The 20,409-nt window shown below is 49.7% G+C and overlaps 9 protein-coding genes across 9 annotated transcripts; 5 read left to right on the top strand and 4 right to left on the bottom strand.

Annotated features, from left to right (window-relative positions):
* Positions 1-122: 122 nt before the first annotated feature.
* On the top strand, positions 123-2,363 carry ABOM_003525 (Zn(II)2Cys6 transcription factor; the record flags this gene model as incomplete). Its single annotated transcript, XM_022530655.1, has 2 exons — positions 123-173; positions 255-2,363. The coding sequence occupies 2 exons, from the start codon at positions 123-125 to the stop codon at positions 2,361-2,363; spliced, it is 2,160 nt and encodes a 719-aa protein (XP_022393125.1).
* Positions 2,364-2,668: 305 nt separating this feature from the next.
* On the top strand, positions 2,669-3,664 carry ABOM_003524 (PhzF family phenazine biosynthesis protein; the record flags this gene model as incomplete). The annotated part of the gene is made up of 1 exon (XM_022530654.1): positions 2,669-3,664. The coding sequence occupies one exon, from the start codon at positions 2,669-2,671 to the stop codon at positions 3,662-3,664; it is 996 nt and encodes a 331-aa protein (XP_022393126.1).
* Positions 3,665-4,076: 412 nt separating this feature from the next.
* ABOM_003523 (fumarylacetoacetate hydrolase family protein) lies at positions 4,077-5,007 on the bottom strand (the record flags this gene model as incomplete). The annotated part of the gene is made up of 3 exons (XM_022530653.1): positions 4,077-4,658; positions 4,717-4,794; positions 4,849-5,007. The coding sequence occupies 3 exons, from the start codon at positions 5,005-5,007 to the stop codon at positions 4,077-4,079; spliced, it is 819 nt and encodes a 272-aa protein (XP_022393131.1).
* A 731-nt stretch (positions 5,008-5,738) lies between these two features.
* ABOM_003522 (2,4,5-trihydroxytoluene oxygenase) lies at positions 5,739-7,063 on the bottom strand (the record flags this gene model as incomplete). Its single annotated transcript, XM_022530652.1, has 4 exons — positions 5,739-6,221; positions 6,276-6,510; positions 6,584-6,731; positions 6,784-7,063. Coding segments are annotated over 4 exons (1,146 nt in total), but the record flags the coding sequence as incomplete, so codon positions are not given.
* Positions 7,064-7,603: 540 nt separating this feature from the next.
* ABOM_003521 (putative monooxygenase) lies at positions 7,604-9,760 on the top strand (the record flags this gene model as incomplete). Its single annotated transcript, XM_022530651.1, has 6 exons — positions 7,604-7,832; positions 7,883-7,962; positions 8,018-8,304; positions 8,359-8,676; positions 8,738-8,880; positions 8,934-9,760. The coding sequence occupies 6 exons, from the start codon at positions 7,604-7,606 to the stop codon at positions 9,758-9,760; spliced, it is 1,884 nt and encodes a 627-aa protein (XP_022393129.1).
* A 348-nt stretch (positions 9,761-10,108) lies between these two features.
* ABOM_003520 (uncharacterized protein) lies at positions 10,109-10,783 on the top strand (the record flags this gene model as incomplete). The annotated part of the gene is made up of 1 exon (XM_022530650.1): positions 10,109-10,783. One exon carries the CDS (start codon positions 10,109-10,111, stop codon positions 10,781-10,783), a length of 675 nt encoding a protein of 224 aa, XP_022393130.1.
* An 830-nt stretch (positions 10,784-11,613) lies between these two features.
* Positions 11,614-12,928, bottom strand: ABOM_003519 (sugar phosphate isomerase/epimerase family protein; the record flags this gene model as incomplete). The annotated part of the gene is made up of 7 exons (XM_022530649.1): positions 11,614-11,731; positions 11,835-12,004; positions 12,063-12,165; positions 12,226-12,384; positions 12,446-12,583; positions 12,674-12,761; positions 12,826-12,928. 7 exons carry the CDS (start codon positions 12,926-12,928, stop codon positions 11,614-11,616), a joined length of 879 nt encoding a protein of 292 aa, XP_022393122.1.
* A 542-nt stretch (positions 12,929-13,470) lies between these two features.
* ABOM_003518 (glutathione-independent formaldehyde dehydrogenase) lies at positions 13,471-15,172 on the top strand (the record flags this gene model as incomplete). The annotated part of the gene is made up of 9 exons (XM_022530648.1): positions 13,471-13,587; positions 13,641-13,666; positions 13,732-13,775; positions 13,828-14,001; positions 14,053-14,082; positions 14,146-14,241; positions 14,306-14,756; positions 14,817-14,895; positions 14,942-15,172. 9 exons carry the CDS (start codon positions 13,471-13,473, stop codon positions 15,170-15,172), a joined length of 1,248 nt encoding a protein of 415 aa, XP_022393121.1.
* Positions 15,173-15,565: 393 nt separating this feature from the next.
* On the bottom strand, positions 15,566-17,496 carry ABOM_003517 (uncharacterized protein; the record flags this gene model as incomplete). The annotated part of the gene is made up of 5 exons (XM_022530647.1): positions 15,566-15,874; positions 15,984-16,123; positions 16,177-16,242; positions 16,292-17,263; positions 17,322-17,496. 5 exons carry the CDS (start codon positions 17,494-17,496, stop codon positions 15,566-15,568), a joined length of 1,662 nt encoding a protein of 553 aa, XP_022393124.1.
* Positions 17,497-20,409: the final 2,913 nt, after the last annotated feature.

The following is a 20,409-nucleotide window of genomic DNA, read 5'->3' as shown; positions in this document are numbered from 1 at the left end:
TGCATGGGTGCCTCAGGCGCTAGCAGACCATCCACACCCCCGTATAAGAAAGTGTTCTGGACACCGATCTCTTCGCGGGACCTAGAACTTCGTCCTCACGACCCACCTGATAGTGCCGGGCCATGGGCGGGTCGAGGAAGCCTGCTAGCTGCCTGATCTGCCGCCGGCGGAAGGTACGTGTCCCGACTAGCTTCAAGCCGTATATCAAACACGTGTCTACTAATCCACTTCCTCTAACGTTCATCGCGCACTAGATCAAATGTGACCGCAGTGCGGGCTTTTGCAGAAACTGCCGCAATCTTGGCGAGCAGTGTGTCTATACCACGGAAGCTGGCACGGATACCACCGTGGCAGACGATGGACCTACCTCGAGTGATTCTGTGACGCAGGCGGGGCTTAAGCGCCGACGAGTCCTCCGGTCTTGTTTAGAATGCAAGCGAACCAAGTCCAAGTGCTCGGGCGGCTCGGCATGCACCCGATGTACTAAAAAGGGCCTGCATTGTTCTTTCTTTGAGGAGGAACCGAACCCGCGAGAGGAGGTTCACGTTCAGGGGTCATCGCATGCGATCCCGACATGGCTGGTCATGAGAAATTTGCCGCCAATCGATCGGGTGCGAGAGCTCATTGACATTTACTTCGCTCACATCCACACGGTCCGCTGCATGGGGTTCTTGCATATTCCGACCTTCATGGAGCGCTTCAAGGACCGAAAGACGATCTTTACCGAGATGTCTGGCTTGATATATGTCATGTGTGCGTTGGCTGCTCCATTTTACTGCGCGCGAGTGATCGCTTCTAAGGAGGATGGCCCTAGCTCTGCTGTGCTATTCTTCGACGCCGGTCGGGGCTGGGCAGAGGCCGCGTTACAATGTATGTTTTCGAGCTTTGGGAGTCCGCGAATTGAGTGTCTCATGACTGGGGTCCTGCTCCATGAATATTACCTGAGAGTTGGCGACTACGCCAAGGGATTCCTTATCTCAGGCTTCATCGCGAGACAAGTTCAACTCCTACAGTTGAACATGGAGTATGATGACGACGTCCTGTGCCGGAAGAGTAAGATGTCATGGGCTGCGAAGGAGACCAGGAGGCGCGTTCTCTGGGCGTGCTTTCTCCTCGATGCTTCGATTGAATGTGGTATCAACCAGCTTTGCCTAATACCGTCCGGCGATATTTACGTGCAGCTCCCCTGCTCCGAAGACCTGTTTGTACGTAACACCCCATGCAATACAGAAATGTTGACCAGGGGCAAACTACTTCCCTTCGCTGACTCTTCAGCGGTGGGCGCAGCGGGGAATCTCGATATCCGTGCATACTACATTAGAGCAATGGCTATCCGCTCCAAGATCTTGAAATATGTCAAGCATTTGGAGGGGGAAATCCCCTGGGAAGTCACGGAAAGTTCTCAGTTTCATAAGCTCGATCGTGAGATCAGGGAGCTCGATGCGTCCATTCCGGACAGCCTCAAAATGTCTTCGGAAAATATATACATCTTCAAGGCGTCTGGCCGCTTAAACTTGTTCTTCGGCGTACATATTCTCATTGCCCAAACATTCAACGACTTGTACCGTATCGGTGTATCAAGACTGGTATTTCCGAATACTGCAACTAAATGGATACGGGAAAACGCTCCGGTTGAGTTCATCAGACTCTGCCATCGAACCTGTATCAGCAAGGCCGTCTATATTGGATCCTTACTGAAAGATCTCTGGGATTGCCACAAGTTGAGCATCGTTGACCTGCCCTATGCGGTACACGCGCAGATATGCAGCAGCGTCCTGGTCACCAGCCTTTCGTCATGGAGAGAGCCCGACCCCCCGCTCCCTCACCTGTCGCACAGTGACTACAAGGGTATATTGCAGACCAACGTCACAATCCTGAAGTACCTGCAAAGGTACATCAAGGCAGACCTGTACTACGAGTCAGCCACTCAGGCGCTGAGGCACTTCCACACACGATTCTCCCACGAACCCCCCGAGCGCAGAGCAACTAGCTCCATAAGAGAACCTAGTCCGATAGACAGTAGTGATCATACTAGACCGTCCCAGTCTACTTTGGAGCATATCTTGAACCCACTGGGCACGTATCCCATGGCCCGCAAGCAGGTACAGCATTCTGATCAGCAACATGCGCGCGATGGGACATCAGACCAGCCGTCAGTCCCGCAGTCAGATATCGGGACCTCGTGTCCATCCGCCGCCGATCATCCTGCGGCTGTGGATGGATTCTTGGGCTTCCAGGACCAATCCTTTTTCAGCCAATTCCCGGACTGGGCACCCGACATTCCAATCATGAGTGACATGGGATATCCTACGTTCTTGGACCAGTACCCCGTCAGTATTGGTGATGGGACCTTGGTCATCTAGTACTCGACTTGCTGATAAAGGAACTCCATCAATGAGTTCGGGTAGATTATGTACATAAGTTGAACCCTCGACGCTGTTTCCAATAGAACATCTCCATGATACTGTTACGAACGAACGTGGATGCCGAGCAGAATCCCACCGAGTGGGGCCCCGGAAATGCCGCCAGTTCAGGGTTTCGGGCCGTGTCAATGAGGTCAATGAGTCAAACAAACAGTTAGGAAAGAACCCATTAAATCAACCATCTTCCCCACCACCAACCATCCTCACCTCGAAAAAAAACCATTCCACTCCATCCAACCACCATCATGCCCCAAAATCTGCGCTTCGTCACCCTCGACGTCTTCACTGCGGAGCCCTACCTCGGCAATCCACTCGGCGTAGTGTTTCTCCCCAACTCCCCCGAAAATGCCATCACCCAAGAACAAAAGCAACTGATAGCCCGGGAATTCAACTACCCGGAGACGATCTTCGTGCACCCACACTCTCCCTCCGACACGGCTCGAAAGATCGACATCTTCACCACAGCCGAAGAGCTCCCCTTCGCGGGGCACCCCACCATCGGCGCCGTAACATGGTTCCTGGAGCTCTCGCCCGATGCCGCCGACCGCACGAACGTGCAAACCCTCATCACGAAAGCGGGGCCGTTCGCCATGACCCGCGTCCCGGACGCGGGCACCGTGGCCGCAAGAATCGCGCATAATGTGCACATCCACTCGCGCCGGTTCCCGCTGGCGGAGCTGCTGCGTCTTCACCCTTCGCTGCGGGCGTATCTGGGCGGCGGCGGCGGTGGTGATAGAGCGGACGAGGAGGGATTCCCCGTCTTCTCGATCGTCAAGGGCATGAGTCAGGTGCATGTCCAGTTGCCCAGTTTGGAGGCGTTGGCTGCCGCGGAGGGGCCGGTGAGTGGCGAGGTTGTTCCGTGTACTGCCGTGTCTGCAGGTGGGTATCTGGATGCCGGGTGGGAGGGGGACGGGCTGATTGTCCTCTATTTCTTTGTTCCGGATGTCTATGATGAGAAGACGGGGAAGACGGTCATTCGGTCGCGCATGTTCTTGAGGAACTTTGAGGATCCGGCCACCGGGAGTGCGGCCAGTGGACTGGCGGCGTATTTGACTCTGACGAGGGCGAGGGGGGCGAGTGACATCGCGTTTGATTATGATATTGTGCAGGGGGTGGAAATGGGGAGGAGGAGCGATATTGGGGTTGCGGTTACGGTGAACGGGGAGGATAGAGCGAAGGTGGAGAGCGTGGAGCTTCGCGGGACTGCGGTCCAGGTGAAGTCGGGTGAGATTAGGGTTTGATCTGGAGTAGCTGTTAATCAGTTGCGTGTTAGATAGTGGTATAGGCAAGCTTAAATATGGGATTATAATTCTGTAAATTAACATTCGGACAGGAATAGGTTATATGTCGATATAAATATCTCATCGAATGCATCAAATCAGGTCCTGCGTTTCTTCAGCCAGCGTCAAAAGCATGGAAGTCAATCTTGGGAGATCCTCCAGCGGTTGATCCACTGAAGGTCGTGGGTCGTGGCAGATCTCTCAGAGGTCCGTCTTTCTCCTTCTCTACTATGGAAGACCATAAGGATTATATGATCTCACAGGACGAGAAGTCTAATAAGACGAGTACCCCAGACATGTGGACCTATCTGGTATATGCACGTGTGGTATCTATTATAAGCCCCACAAAGTTAACCATTCCGACGATATCCATTTAGTAGTGTGCTATACGGTTCTTAGTTGCAGCGAGTCCTTCAATCTCCACTTCGACGACGTCAGAATGCCTGAGAAACTCCTTTCGAAAGAAGCCCACACCAGCTGGGGTTCCAGTCATGATGATGGTGCCCCTGCGGAGAGTCGTCCCACGCGACAGATGACTTATGATCTGCCGAACAGTCCAGATCATGTCCCCAGTACTAGTTTCCTGCTTCACCACACCATTTACCCTGGTAATCAATTTGAGCGCTTGGGGGTCGACGACCTCGTGCGCTGCGACGATAGCATGACCGACTGGTGCGAATTTGTCCATCGACTTGGCAAAGCAAAACTGGCCACCGCTGGCCTCTGGCAACTGGAATTTTCGCGCGGAAAGGTCATTCCCCGCTGTATATCCCAGGACATAGTCCAGTGCTTCAGATTCCTCGACGTTTTTCGCATCTTTCCCCATGACAACGACTAATTCACCCTCGAAGTCGAGTTGATCGCGCGCGTCCGGGTGGATTTCGATCGTCTCAAACGGCCCGGCGAGCGAATCTGCTGGCTTGGTGAAGACTACTGGGTATTTGGGGATTGGTAACTGTCGATAGACACTGTTAGCATGAAATGGCCTATCTGGTGGAACCCTTATTACTCACGTTTGCTTCTGTTGCGTGTTGTTTGTAATTTACCCCGATACATTGCACGATGGGCGTGCTTTCGATTGGACATTCGAGCTACATGATACACTTCAGTTACTGACCATTGATGTAATATGGCAGCTGGCATACCGAGCCAACAGTTAGAATATCTCCTGTTTTCTTGAGGCTGGTAGAAAGACTCCCTTCCAACCTCCTAACTGTGTATTGGGTTCCAACCACATTGATAAGATCACCATAATGGACCTGTGTGCGGTAGTTAAAGCGAACCAATCTCTTGAACGCGGACATGATGGGCTCGTTGTTGCAGTCTTTAAATCTGAAGTAGACGGCTAAGTGCCACCGCGTGAGCTTTATACAAGATTTCGGTAGGGAGGATGATAGGCGTGTTGTGGGATTTATGGGATATGTGGGATCAATGCTTGTCACCATCCAAGCGCGATCATGTGCACGCAAAGGCAGCCAGACACCCGTCATCCTTCAAAGTATTCATTGGGATTTTCATTTGTGTCTATTTTAAGTTCATGTGGCTATGCACAATTAACCTGCTGCCATATGATTCAGAGACAATCAATTTCAAAACGCCGTACGCCAATCTCACGCTCGGGTCAGTGGTCTCAGTTGTGGCAATAGACTCTCGGCCTAGCACACGCGCCAGTCTTCTTAACATAAGCCCGGCAGGAACATGGACTACTCAAGTATAAATGCGGGTTTACTATTCTGTGATTCGGGCAAAAGCTGCCAAGCACTTCTTGACTACTAGAAAGGATCATTATACCTCCTGTGAATTGAAAGTTTATTCATACAGCCAGCAAGACCTAGTTGAATAGGTCGAACTATCACTGAGGCAATCAGAGTACCTACTTTCGCATCAACAAAACCATAAGCGGACATAACTCATATACTCACTGGCCAGCATAATATTGAGAAAGTATGTTCAGATCAATCGGGTACGCCGAACACCAAGAGGATTTATGATCCTCGAGAAATAATCAAAATGGGACAAAACACAGGCGAAGCATTTACGCCAGGAATGAAGAAGGAACATCAGGGCCCCAAACAGCCAATGACTCTTCCCCAGCCTGTACATATCCAACCGGCGTATGTTTGTTTACCTGATCTCCATCGGCGTAATGCTCAACCATATTTCCAGTGGTATCCCACCAGTAGTCAAAAATCTGAGATCCCAGAACGTGGCGACCAATTCCCCAGACTGACTTGTAACCCTTCTGGGCAAGCCACTGATGGCCCAGGTGTTGCGTGTCATAGTCGTGTACCTCAAAGGAACAGTGATGGACATGGGATCCTTGAGGATTAGCGCTCAGGAAGAATGAATGGTGATCCGACATAGCTTCTCCTAGGTCAAGGTGGGCGAACATGGTGACAATCTGTCTTTTGTTGTCTTTCTCAACATACAGCAGGTCTGTCGGGACGATGTTGAAGGTTGAAGTGTAGAAACTCAGCAATGTGTCAAACTGCTGTGTGCAGAGTCCGAAGTGGCCCAGCTGTGTGGTGATCAGCTAATGCAACGAAGACAGCGTTCGAAAAGAAAACCCTACCTTATGAACAGCAGCAGGCCCAGGGTCGAACCGGTTGAATTTTCGACAACGAGATTTCTCGTCTGGGTAATTCAAGATAATATGTTCGGGGTATTTTGTCTCGGTCGCGGGTGCTTGTTGTCCATAGACAATATTAAAAGGGAATCCCTCCGGATCAGTTATGGTCACGATGGAACCTCCACCAGGCGCGCCGGCTAGATCTTGGACTGGACCCGCACTCGGGAGTTTCGAGGCCCTTCAAAATACTTGTCAGATCTCTTCCCTGGGGGCAGAGAGGGGAATCAGCAGGAAGATAGTTGAAAGCATACTTGAGAAAGTCCTCCTGGCTCTGCGCTACCAAAGCGCCACCCAGAAACTTCTTAGGCCCCTTGCGCGCATAATAGACGTACGGATCAGGCCCATAGCCTTTGAACCAGATCTCCTCTTCTGTTTTCTTCGCAATCTGCATTCCAAAATCTGAGGCAAGTCAGTCGTGGTTCACGAGTATGAAGAATTGTTGGAGAATTACCCAGCATGAAACGCTCGATCTCATCTAGAGACGGGTGTTGATATCGCATATGACTTAGCCGTTGCAGATGAATGCGGTCTGTCGGGTTGATTTGTCGCTTCTCGAACCAAGTTGACTGCGACTCAGTATCCGCCAAAGCCACGGTATCTGGGACCGATGCCCCGTGGTTTGGTGTCGGTGCGGTAGCCATTGTGAGATCAGATGAAAATAGACCTCTTGTGTCTAGTTGTGTATCGCTGAAAATGGGCTTGAGAGTAATTTTATACCACGCATGGTGTATCCTGATCTCGAAACGGTGGGGCTAATATTGGCACCACAGCCAACCTCCCGCACCACTGTAATCCCCACCGGTGACGTTTTTATATGCATGTAGTATAGGCCTGGATATATGGTGTACTGAAAGGTAACACTTTGCCACAGTGCCGACACTGTGTGATCTACGTGGGGTTGCTATCGATCATACTTCCGGGCGAGGCAAAGAAGAAAGATGCATATACCGACTGGTCACTTTTCTGTCGTCTTTTATCCGTTATTCCGGAATCCGCATCGAAGCTCATGATAGATCCCACCTCCGAGCCCTGTCTCATCTGGAATTGCCACAAAACAGCAGAACGTCTGTAAAAAGACGAGTAGATCATGTGGAGCCCGAGATCTGCATCAAACAGCCACTGTTCCCACATTGGAGTTAGAATATGAAAGATTCCTTATCTTATAACAACTGCTTACAGCCGGACAAAAGTTGTGGCTCTCACTTCGCATTCACTACACTATTAGAAGTCTCCCTTGAATTGCTTGAACCTTGAATTTCTCGAATTCGATCATGGCATCCTCCGACGAGTGGGAAACCACAGAGATTCTGGTGTGCGGCTGCGGCCCTACTGGTGCCATGTTATCAGCCTACCTAGGCAGACTTGGAGTGCCAAATATTGTCATCGAGAAAGAAGCCGCTATCACAACGGATCCTCGTGGCATTGCTCTTGATGACGATGGGATTCGATATTTACAAGGTCTTGGCTTGTACCAGCATATTTTCACGGAGATAGGTTCTTGTAAGTTCAGCGTCTGCTCAATCAACAGTACTCCAGCCTGACCGGCCAAGGCATACAAAAGGTCCGATTCATCGGCGGCAAAGAGCAGAATCTGCAGAAGTCGCCATTTCTGCAATTTGACACTGCGTCGGTAAATGAACTCTATTCCCAGCAAAATGTCAGACCTGTGAGTAACGATTTATCAGACAGAAGGAAATACCGGGCATATTGGCGTGCTTGCCCACAAACAGCCTGTCCTCGAGAAGCACCTTCGGTCGGCTGTCCAGGAAAGCGAGTTCTGCGAGCTGAGAAGCAGCTGCACGTTGAAATCGATATCCGAAGACGAGCAGTGGGTGTATGCGACATATACCGATGCTTCGGGCGCAGAAAAGAAAATACGCTCGAAATTCCTCGCTGCCGCGGACGGGAAAACGGGCTTTACCCGGAAGATGTATTTGGAGCCTAAAGGCATCCAAATGGAATGGGCGGAAAAGTAGACGCTTTCTCTCTCTGGCGCTCCGGATTCAATGTACTGACAAGAACGCAGGTCGAAATATCAAGAAACTTGGGTTGCCCTGAACTGGAAGATCCAGCTGCCTTCACAGAAAAGCCACCCTACGTTCCCGCTCTGGGATCTGGGATATACCCCTGAGGACGTCTACGATCTTTTCTTCCCAGCTGATTTTCGCTTCCTTTGCAACGACGAGCGGCCTGCTGTATGCGGTCGTTTTGGCCTTCCTGAAGACCGCCTGTGGCGATTTGAGTTTGTGGTGGCGGACGGAGAGAACGATAACGAAATGGCTACGCGAGATAAGGTACGGGAAGTAGTATACCCCTACTTGACGTTGCCTGGTAGCCGATTTGGGTGAGTTGGTCATTCCTCCCTTTGAGGGCCAATCTATCCTTTTGCTAATGTGACGACCTAGACTGCAAGAGGACGTGGGCTTTCCCGAAGACTGTATCGAAGTTCTGAGGTCCAGGCCGTTCCGTTTCTCTGCCCGAAGCTGTAATCAGTGGGCGTTGGACCGGGTCATTCTTTGTGGTGATGCAGCTCATGTGTTTCCGCCATGTAGGATTTCATCATCCATCCTTTCTTGAAACAATATTGACGAATTCTTATAGTTGGAGGGCAAGGAATTGCCTCAGGCTTCCGCGATGCAATTGCGCTGTCCTGGCGTCTAGCCCTGATCTGCAGATCTCAAACTCAACTGGACTACCGTAGCCATTTGAGAGGATGGTTCTTGGAGAGAAAGCAGCAGCTGGATGCCTCCTTAGCCGCGACCGTTCGTAACGGGGAGATGGTGGCGGGCAAAAGTCTTGTACACGACTTTACCCGCAACTGGGGCTTATGGCTCATCCAGCTAATCCCAAACTTCAAGCACTGGCTGGAGCTTGGCCCCCGGGGTAACGGTCCCATGCAGTACACGCACCTACCAGGGATGCCTTTCATGCCGGAGTTGAAAGGCGGCCTTTGCTTCCCTCAAGCATATTGCATCTCCTTGACCCAAGGCCACACCGTGCACTTTACTGACGATGCCATCTTTACGGGGAAATCAAGCTTGTTCCAACTTGTTGTTCTACTTGACGATCTGGGTGAGTTGGACGATGCCAATGTGGACCTGGAGAGAGTCAGCCGCAGAACCCCTCTGCTTTCGGTCAGTGAGGCGACCTTTTTTGTGCCTCGTACTGCCTGCGAGGTGGTGAGCTCCAAAGAAATGTGGACGCTGCCCCGAAACCTGTTCCGCACTGCCACGGGCGATGAATTCGCGCTATCCCCGCTGTGCAAGAATCGACCAGTGCCGCGGGGATATAACGAAAGACTGATGTGGGATGTCCTACCTCGAAAGCGATATGTCATTGTGAGACACGATCGCTTTGTGTTTGCGGCGTGCAGTTCAACTGCAGAGCTGGAACAGGCTGTGGAGCGTCTGTCTGAATTGTTCGATTGATGGGTACCGCCGGTTGTACGCAGAAACAGACAAAGCATATGTATACAGTAGCACAAATGCCTTCAGAGGATTGCCCCATAACGAAATGGCTTGGATCTGATGCTTCGCGATTGTCGAAGCTCCACTTATGATGAATATAAAATTAAGAAGCTATGACTATTTTCTCGATTGAATTAGGTTTAGTAGAAGGGACTATGACGGTACTATGGCCTAGACAAGGCTTAGCGCGCGGATAGGTCTCCACTTTACCCCGCCTTTTTCTATGTTTTTGTGACCGAGGAAATGATACTCAGGTCACAGCGGTATAGAGGCTGCGGATCTTGAGCGCCGACCGCTTCAGGATTAGTTATGGAGATCCAGAACGAGCGCGATATGGACGCTTGCACGCGAAGAAGCTCCCAGTCATCCTCCGTCAACTCAGACGAAGGAGGATACAACACACCGACACACGACACCCAATCCCGCTTCTCCAGCGATGAGTACAGCGCACCGCAATATGACGGCACCATGCCTGCATACCTAAACACCGACTTCGACCTACCGCGCTACTCAAGCGTGCGCGAAGGTGCCGTGGGGGTGTGTCCCTGGAAAGGAGGCACGTACATCATCCGCGACCCGGCAACCAAGCTCGTCATAGCCCTAGAGAAGGGTGTCTTGGGCATGTATCCGGAAGCACACGAAATGGACAGCGTACTATACCAGTACGGGCGTGGCAGTCACTGGCACTGTGTGGAGAACGACCGGATGTGGCTCGGCTTTTATAACGCGGTCTCGGGGACGTATATCGGTCATGATAATCGGAAGAGCCACTGGCGGTTTCAGGCCAAGGCCGAACGGCATGATGAGTGGGAGTGGTTTTGTGCGCGGCAGCACCCAACCGGTGGACATATTTTGCTGGTGAAGCACTGGAGCGAGTTTTTTCCGATGCGAATCGGGGGCCAAAACGACCGAGAGTTAACGGTGGATGTGAACCGAGAGGGTGGGACCGTCTGGGAGTTTATTAGGGTTGGTTCGGAAAAGTGAGCGCACGGCATACAGATTTACGGCGTTTGAGAGATGATCAGCATTTGGAGCTCAGTGATGCCTGCTTGGCTGCCGATCTGAGCCCTTGGCTGTCTTATATGGAGTTGTAATTGGGTTGGATTTGGATTCAAAGTTTAGGGTGTCTAATAAATCAAATTGAACTGATCTAATCTATTCTTAAACAAAAGAAAAGCTAGTAAGATCTATCTCTGCCGATATACCATATGGAACAGACTATTGGCGTGAATAGTTAGTTTTAACAACCAACTCTAGACGCACTTTTTATTGGCAGAGGACTATATGAGACCATTGTCTGACGCTATTTTTTGTAACTCGCACGTCTTTCTCGACCTACTAAATGGGGCGAATATGAGCATATAACCTACGAGTAGTACTCAACTTTTGTTGTTTCTTCGTCTTTTTAGTTCTTGAAATCACTTTCTCATCTTCCCATGTCCACAACCTACGGCCATGCTTATACTAGTAGCTAATCGCTTACAGCATTCAAGACAATCTAAGTTTATATAAAATTTAACATACTTTGATGTTCCTATTTATTGGGCGAGTTGATCGACAAAAACGATTGACCGGTAACCGAATCTGATTTCTAGAATATACATGACACGAGTAGGTACCTAGTATACTTCTCTATCCTCGTTATACTCCGCTATAATTGATGGATTGAAATGCAGAAATTCACTAACTATCAGAGTTCAATTGCGTAGCCATGTCTTCATATTCCGATCTTATCTGATCTATGATCTATAAAAAAAATAATTGAATCGTTTAATCTTGCCCCATTCCTCGTTTCATTCATGCAGCACCGCCGTTCACGAAGAGGTCGCCTCCTGAGCAAACGTCTCGAAGAGGGTCTGAAGGCGACGCCCTTCACTATCCGCAACGTCGGAGTAGCTAGCAGCAGCGCCGAAGGGGTGGTACGGAAACGGTCTAGATATCACCCAATACGTTAGCAACGCACACAACACAACGTGTCTGGACAGGAGGGACACGCAGTGTCTGAGATGTATAGCGACGACTTCGGACCACATACCCATACTCGGGAACAAAGGTTACTGGAGATGACCTCTGTTGGGCAATTGACTGGATAATCTGTTTCCAGGAATTCTCAAAGAATCGCCTCTCCTCGGTGAACACGTCGTTAGTTGGGTCTGGGCATTGGGACGATTGCGTGGTTCCGATTCTTGCGTGGATATGGGTCACCTAGCGGGGACGATGTGTTAGAACTGGAAGATAGCTTGTCTGGAAAAAGGAAACCAACACGAGGAATGATGGTGCGCAGGAGCTCCTTGTCCTCTTCACCCTGGTCCAGAAGGCGCTCGCAGACGACAACGAAATGGGAGAAGTCGGCCGTGACTTGCAGACTTGGATCGTTGTGTTAGCTAACTGGTTTTGATTATCTAATTGTGGATGGCTTGTGGTACCTTGGGACTCTTTTTAGGACTGCTGCAGTAGAGTAGGGGCTGAAAAATGCCCGGTTTCTATGAGTTTCGTGGCTCACCATACCGGCCAGTCCGAGTTCGGCATCGACGGCCAGAGTGCCCGTGAAGAATTCCACAGACTGGTCGATCGACCACCCGTCACTGTTCTCGTGGTCAATGCCATTTCTCATTATTAAGATTAAGCATGATTTGGGAACCGTACTCGCCGGAGTGTGCATTAATCTTGAACGGCCTAAGCGTCTTGGCGATCTCGAGCTGGGCTCGGTAGTTTGTAAGATGATCTGTTGGGGTCAGGCCCACCGGCTTGGGACCTGCATAACCGGGCCATTTGGAATGGATCCTTGGGTTGTAGCGTTAGTGTTGTTTTTGACAAATATGGTAGGTCCGTGAGGGTACGTTGGGCGAGCATTCTCATATTCCAGAGACTCACATCACACAGATTTCTAGGCCGACTTCATCGCAAAGCCGACGGATGGTTGATATGTTTGGCAGAGGAGCTATGTCAACTTCGATTCCCACTAAGAGCGGACAGAACCCCGTTAGTCCACTGCTGCTCCCCCGGGGGAGTCTCAAGTCTCCTACCGTAGCCTTGGTCTTTCAAAGTCGGAAGCCATTTCTGCCAGTTCTCGTAGTTCTCGCCTGTGTCAACCCCCCACGTGGAGCGGAACCGGAGGATCTGTGACATCGTGGTTGTTCGCGGCGTAGTCGCAACAAGTCTTTGAGCCGGCCAAAGTGGAAGAGGAGTAAGAATTGGTGTTGCCTTCAATGCGCGACATCATTGCAGGCTGGGGAAGATGCTTTATTTCTACTTCCAGAAAAAAAGCAAGGAGCAAGCATGAGGGGAAGAAGCACGATCGAAAGAGTAAAGAACCACGCAGCGGGTCCGTTGACGCCATTGTCGCGATTAGGGCTTCGCGAGATCATCTCGGTGGGGGAATTTTTCCCCATCAAGCCACGGGGAAAGATGCCGAGAATGGCAGAGCGATCTCCACCTCACTTTTTACGGAGATTATCTCCTACTGCTTGGCCGTGAGGGGAAACTAAATGATACTAAGCAATTCTATGCAGTTGATTGTATGGGGTTAATTATAACCTGTTCTGATAGCGATGCGGGGTAGCTATTCCAGTATAAAAACGCCTATCGATCGCACCGCGGTCTCCTCCTTACAAACGATACCTGCTTTTGCACCCTGAATGGTCATATTTCTCTTCTCCAATCCAGTCGCAATGGCCCCAACTACCATGAAAGCAGTGAATTATGTGGGACCGCATAAGGTCCAGGTCCAAGAGGTCGACATGCCCAAGCTGGAACATCCGGACGACATCATTGTCAAGGTCACGACGGTGGGTCACCCACCATATCACGCCCCAAGGATCCATACTAACGCATGATATAGGCTGCTATTTGCGGCTCTGACCTGCAGTAAGTATACTTTGGGGGGTGGGGAGTTGCAAAAACAATGCGCAGAGAACTTATGGATTACGCAGCATGTATGAAGGAAGAACTGCCGCAGAGCCAGGCATCACATTTGGTATGAAGACATGGAAATAGCATGACGGTCATTTGCTGATGGGTCAAAAAAGGTCACGAGAACATGGGAATTGTCGAGGAACTAGGCGAAGGGGTCACATTGTTGAAGAAGGGCGATCGCGTTGTCATGCCATTTAATGTTGCGGATGGTCGGTGCCGCAACTGTGATGAAGGCAAAACGGCGTTCTGCACTGGTGTCAACCCCGGGTTTGCAGGCGGCGCTTATGGTAATACCTTGACACAGATGGGTGGGATTCCTCTTGGCTAACCGCAACCAGGTTATGTGGCTATGGGCCCGTATCGCGGAGGTATGTGCTTGAAATGAGCCCCAAGACAAAATGTCGGCGAGCTGATCTGATTGGAATGTGAAGGCCAGGCTCAGTACATTCGTGTTCCCTATGCAGACTTTAATGCTCTGCTGCTGCCGCCAGGCACGGAGCACGAAGCCGACTTTGTTCTTCTCGCCGGTGAGTCGCCCGGACTCATTACCTCCCTTTTTGCCCTTTGTTCTTTACTAACATAGTGGCATAGATATCTTCCCGACAGGTAAGACCCCGACGGTCGCTTCCACACAGAGCCTTTGTATTAACGATGGACGATCAGGTTGGCATGGTGTCGAGATATCCGGCTTCAAGTCAGGAGAAAGCATTGCTGTGTTCGGTGCTGGCCCCGTGGGTTTGATGGCAGCTTATTCAGCCCAATTACGCGGAGCCTCTCGCGTGTTCGTTGTCGACCGTGTTCCTGAGAGATTGGCTGTTGCAGAGAAAATCGGCTGCACGCCAATTGATTTCACCAAGGGCGATGCCGTGGACCAGATCATTCGGCTCAATGGCGGAGAGGTCGACCGCTCCGTGGACGCTGTCGGTTACCAGGCTGTAGACACCAGCGGATCGAAGGAGAAACCCAACATTGTGCTTGAGAATATGATCCGTGTCACGAGGGCCTGCGGAGGCATGGGAATTCCTGGACTCTACGTGCCAAGGTTAGCCATCCCGCCGAAACCCTACGGTAGCTTCCAGGAGCTAATGTTCTTTTCACCTAGTGATCCAGGTGCATCTGATGAAGTCGCCGCGAAGGGGGCGATTAGTCTCAGTTTTGGAAAGCTTTTCGAGAAGGAAAGTGTTTTGCCCCTGGCATCGGCTTGTTTACATTGCTAACTTGCTGCAGGGTCTCTCTCTTGCCACCGGCCAGTGCAATGTAAAAGCATACAATCGGTACCTCCGAGACTTGATCATCGCCGGCAAGGCAAAGCCCAGCTTTGTCGTCTCCCATGAAATTAGACTTGACCATGCGGAAGTTGCGTACGAAAAGTTTGACAAAAGAGAGGACGGCTATACAAAGGTGCTGATCCATCCAAACGGGGGATTTGAATCCACGACTGTGGGACAGGTCAGTTAAAACATATCGGTCTATGTTCATGGAGCATGGTTACTGTCTGGCGGAGGGTCTGAGTTGCTGAGATCGCTGGCAGGTTACGTCAAAATTATGATTGAATTTCTGGAAGTTCTAAGGCGCTGTTTGTCTGACACTGTTGGGTTTGGGTTTATTGATTTGCATTTTATAGAAGTTTATTTTTCTGAATTATCTTTAGTCTTGTATCTTGCGTAGTTGAACCTGTCAAGTCCCTACTATTTTAGGAGCCAGTTGAGGAAATAGAAAAGCAAAATCTGAGTTATTTAATAGGAGTAAAGAAAATCGAATGTCTCTGTATAATACAGCGAAGGAAACAAAAAGGATATATGATAAGAATACAAGGAAAGAAAACGAAAGCAGGTCCAGGATGGAGCGTGATTAGCCGAGCCTAGCAACATGTAGCAGTAGGGGATTATCTTCCCTGGTGCACATAGTCGTTAGAGGGGGTCCCTTTACAAGTGTCCATGTCGCCGATGAGAGCCCATTCGTCGGTGGTGGTGTGCGCGTTTGGTTGGCTGAGTTGCTGACGAGGAGGGCGGAGGGATCGATGAGGAAAGGGGTGTTGATGAACTTGGTGGAACCGACGAAGGAGTAGTAGACGGTGTTGGATAAACTGAGGGTGGAATTGGTGAAGATGTTGGATGGGCACTGCTGGATGGTGTTGGACTGCCAGAGGGAGTCGGAGTACTGCTAGGTTCAGGGCCGACAGGGTAACATTGTGATTCAAGTGGCGCAGTATATTCCTGTTCGTCCAGTGGTTAGCCTGCACTTGTCTAGAGTATTGCATGCCACGTACAGCAAGAGTGTAATCAACATCCGGTTGGCCATCGTTGTTACCAAATGTGGCTTCAAAATTGAGGCTAACACTCGCAGATGGGTCGACCGTGACGCCATTCTCGCGGTTTTTGGGGTCATCAGGGCAAGCCCCATCAGTCGCTGTGACCTGTCAGTAATTTAACACCAGGGGATGTACACGGCCAAACACTGACAATGGATAGCAGCCATGGTTGCAGCAATGATTGGTTTCAGATTCAGGCCCACCTCGACTCCCTTGCCTATGTTTATGTTAGCTTGCATTATTTATCAGTTGAGTGGATGTGTTACCTATCACCTGGGCAGAAATCTGCAATGATGCTTTAGGATAGAGCGCAATCTCGCCCTCGATCTCCGCGTCAACCGAGACAGGAGTTGCCTGAACTGAGGGCGTCCAGCCATCTGATTCCACGCTACGGGATTCAAGGTCTATGGATACCTCAGCCGAATCATCGAGACTGACCGTAGTTCCAGCCGTGATGGTAGCAGAGCCAGTCACTGGACCCATGTTATATCCGAGGCTGAAAACAATCTGAGGTCCAATGTTCAGGATGCCGCCTGGAATAGAGATGCCCGCAATGGGTATCCTTCCGATATCGATCTCTCCACTTTTCTGGTCCTTGATGTCACCATCGATTGCCAGTCGTGGCATAAAGGTGGCTGATACACCGTTAGGGCTAAGACTCAAGCTTCCCGTCCTGGGGATCCCAGCAACAGTCTTCACGTGAAAAGCAAGCTCAAAAGCTCCTTGAGTGCTACAATCCGCACATTCCCAGGTAACGTCAATGCTGTCCTCTGGAAGTTTCCCGCTTTTCACAGGTATCACGTGGTTGAAGTCTAGAGATGCGGATCGGTCAATATCACGTCTAGCTGCGGAAGAGGCCTTATGTTTGCCTATATTGAGCTCATAGGTATGAGCGATATCGTGCCACTTTGAGCTTTTACCCTCGAGCTTTGTTGTCTTGGTGGTCTCGTCATACGTAACACTGGAAACAATGAATGGAAGCCGGTTGGCGTTCCATTCACAGGAGCCTTTTCCAAGTACCAATACAAGACTGTGGTCATCCATTTCATTGACCCATTGCCAGGTGTGCTCCGTATAGGCAAAAGCTTGCTCCTCTTTGAAGCTCATTGCAACAGTAGTGTTGGTGCAGTGAACTGATTCGAGGAGGTCCTCAAACCGCTCCATGGACACGATGCTCTCTTGTTCACCGGTAAGCGAGACCGTGAAGTTGGCGAGAGATAACTGGCCATTTTGTTCTCCTAAGAGCAATGATAATTTATTAATAACGGTTATCTTAACATCCAAACTCGCACGTACCGCTGTAATAGAACGAGTCCTGCTTGAGTAAATCGAGGTTCGAGTATCCAGAGCCACGCACAGCCAGAGGATGCGGTTCTACTTGCAAGTGACTGATTTCCTCGAATACCAGCGACAGTCCCTGCTGGGCGTGTAGCATAAGCCACGAAGCCAACCAAGTGCGCATATGATGCATCTTGGATTGTTGAGACGAGATGGACAATTGAGATGCTTCCTTTCAAGCTCGCCATCTTCATCATCAGCGCCTTTATATCATTCTAAATACACTATTATTCGAAGCCACTCAGGGGGTAAGATGAAGTTCTCTTCCATGTAACCTTCCTTCCTTCCTTCTGCAGTAGTTAGTCGTTTCGTTGCAAAGGATCGCATATCACAATTTACGAGGCCGTATTGACGAGCCCAGTGCTCCACAAGGCGATTCCGAATTCACCTTTCGCTTAAGAACAATTAATCCTTAGGGATTCAGCAGTGTATAATCAATCGAGGGCGATTATTATCCTTGTTAAGTAATAAGTGGACCGTTAGCCGATGAGAAACCATCAAGCGTACATCGGCTCGCTCCGGGAGGGTTGGCTTGAGGGTCGGCAGCTTGCCGATAGCGTCGGCGAAGCCGACGCCCAGAGAACACCATGTCACCCAGGAACCTCAAGATATGTATTTAGATCATAGATCTGCATAGCTTCAGGAGATTATTGGACGTCAGGCGGCAAAGCTACGCGTTTGCAGCATGTCATAAACGAAAAACGGATCACCCATCCTTTCGCCCCCATCTTTAAAGTGGCTTGGTGGAATCAGAACTCTCCAAGATCAGCTAATGGTTGACTGCATTGCTGGAATTATAGTAAGTTTCCAGATTACTCGAATGTTCGAGACCTGTGGCCTTCCTGGAATAGAACAATCATTCAAACATCTGCAATGTTGTGAGAGAACCCAAGCACCCATATCTGAGAGTGCTTGGGCTGACTACCTCGGCCACTGAGCGCCTTTCTTGGTGTGTCTGCACTGTCTTCCAGTTTCTTCCATTGCGATCACTTTATCATTGATACCCAAGTCTTTAAAAGATACTATGGTGGACATCAGATGGGTGACCCTTCTGGTAGTGGACATGGGGATGTTCATTCCCGCTTTTATCGTAATTTACTGACGGTTGCTCAGAACATTCTCATAGAATTTCCAAAGATTTCTCTTTGGTGTCCAATTTCATGAAGGGATACCCATGCTGGGTTCGGTTCTGTTTTTTTATTGGGGTCCTTTCCACCTGTTACAAGATTGGCACAAGAGCCTAGGCTACATATATATATATCATTGTTGGGTGTCCAGGACGATCCACCGTACTATGATAAAAAGTCTCTACATTAGATATCACGTAGCGAAGCTTTGTACTGCCAACAGACTGTATTTCATAGCCTTTTTGTATTTACAGTCCTATAGCAAACCAGTATGATAGTAACACTACAATAAAAATTAAATTGCCCCATAAAATCCCTTGCTTAGAGTAAAACAATACATACGACCATAGGGTGTGGAGAACAGGGCTTCCCGTCCGCTCAGCCGTACTTAAGCCACACGCCGGGAGGTTAGTAGTTGGGTGGGTGACCACCAGCGAATCCCTCCTGTTGTATGTTTTTTTTGCCTTGTTTCATATTTTCCCTTCTTACTTCTTCTGCACGCTGCTGACGTTATAGATCGGTGATGCCTGGTTCTCCATCTGTGGTGCGGGCCGGAGTGTACGACCTGCCGCTGTTCACCTTAACACTTGCTGTTGCAGTGTGACAGTTGCTACATTATCCTCGCAGACTTCCTATGCGGAGGTTGTCTTACGATCATTCAGAACGCAGCAGCGGATGTCCGGGCCTTTCTGAGCCTTTCCCAACACACTTCGGAGTTATCCAATATTGGAGAACTGCAAAGATGAGCACGCTCCAGGGATTATGTAGCCGTGCGTCAAGTTATTGATCTCTTGTTTACTGGGGGCTGCTCTCTCTCCCCAGGTCACCCATCTCTGGGAGGGCATTGGTGTTATTATATTTGACTTGAGCTCTCAACCATTCGGATCCTAGCGATGCCCTCTCGCCTTGACGGGTCATTCATGGAGAGATTGAGGGCCATGTGAGTTGGATGCTGCTCGCGAGATGCTTCAGGATGATAGCTCAGTAAGCTACGACCTTCTTATGACAGGGAACAGATGACACAGCTGTACATAGTATACTGAATAGACAAGTTATGAGACAGCCCTAATATAATATTGGGCCCTAGAAAAGACGCCGGATTTGCAGCACGGCTTAATATCTTGCTAGAATGTAATGGATGAAGTTTTACTTGTCTTTGTTGCTCACGGCTCACGGCATATTGATTAAGAACACCCTGCTGTCTTGCGCGAGCTCGTGGATGAGATCTGCTGGTTACTGGTCTTGTTATGGAGATTCTACTATCCCGTTAAGCCAGTAGATCGCGTAGTCAGGCAAGTCTAACTTTAGATACTGGATTAAATCCTATGTATGTACCTAGAGCCAAGTGTATAGATACACACAGGGACAGGTATTCTGTACCATATTCGCAAATCACCTCCCTGTCCTTCCTATCCAACTTTTGATTCCTTGGGTTTTCCCACTCGTTCGAAGTATGCATGACACGAACCAATGCTATCTCCTCTCAGATAACCTTAATCAGAGAACACAGACATCAACTGCCCGGATGGTCTAGTGGTATGATTCGCGCTTAGTAAGACTCCCTTTATCGCCGATCAATCATCTTATCAACATACTAACAACAACTCCAGGGGTTCACCCAAAGCATTGACTGCGCGAGGTCCCCGGTTCGATCCCGGGTTCGGGCCTTTCTTTTTTCATTTTATGTTTTTTGATCTCTCAGGGGGTTAGTTAGTTGCATGCAATACGTAGGTAGAGAGAGAGAGAGTCTCTTGATTTTTGTTCTCTTGATGGCATTCATTCGTCCTGAGCATCCACAATGACACAAATTTTAAACTGTCTGCGGACCCTAACACAAGTTGTATACAACATAGAGAACTTTGGTACCCTCATCAAGATCTGCACGGGTGTTCTTGTCATAAGCTCGACACTTCTTCCAA

The sequence above is a fragment of the Aspergillus bombycis genome, assembly GCF_001792695.1.
Source record: "Aspergillus bombycis strain NRRL26010 chromosome Unknown contig00009, whole genome shotgun sequence".
In the NCBI taxonomy this organism is placed as follows: domain Eukaryota; kingdom Fungi; phylum Ascomycota; class Eurotiomycetes; order Eurotiales; family Aspergillaceae; genus Aspergillus; species Aspergillus bombycis.
The sequence above is the reverse complement of the archived record's forward strand: the minus strand, read 5'-3'. Positions and strand labels throughout refer to the sequence as shown.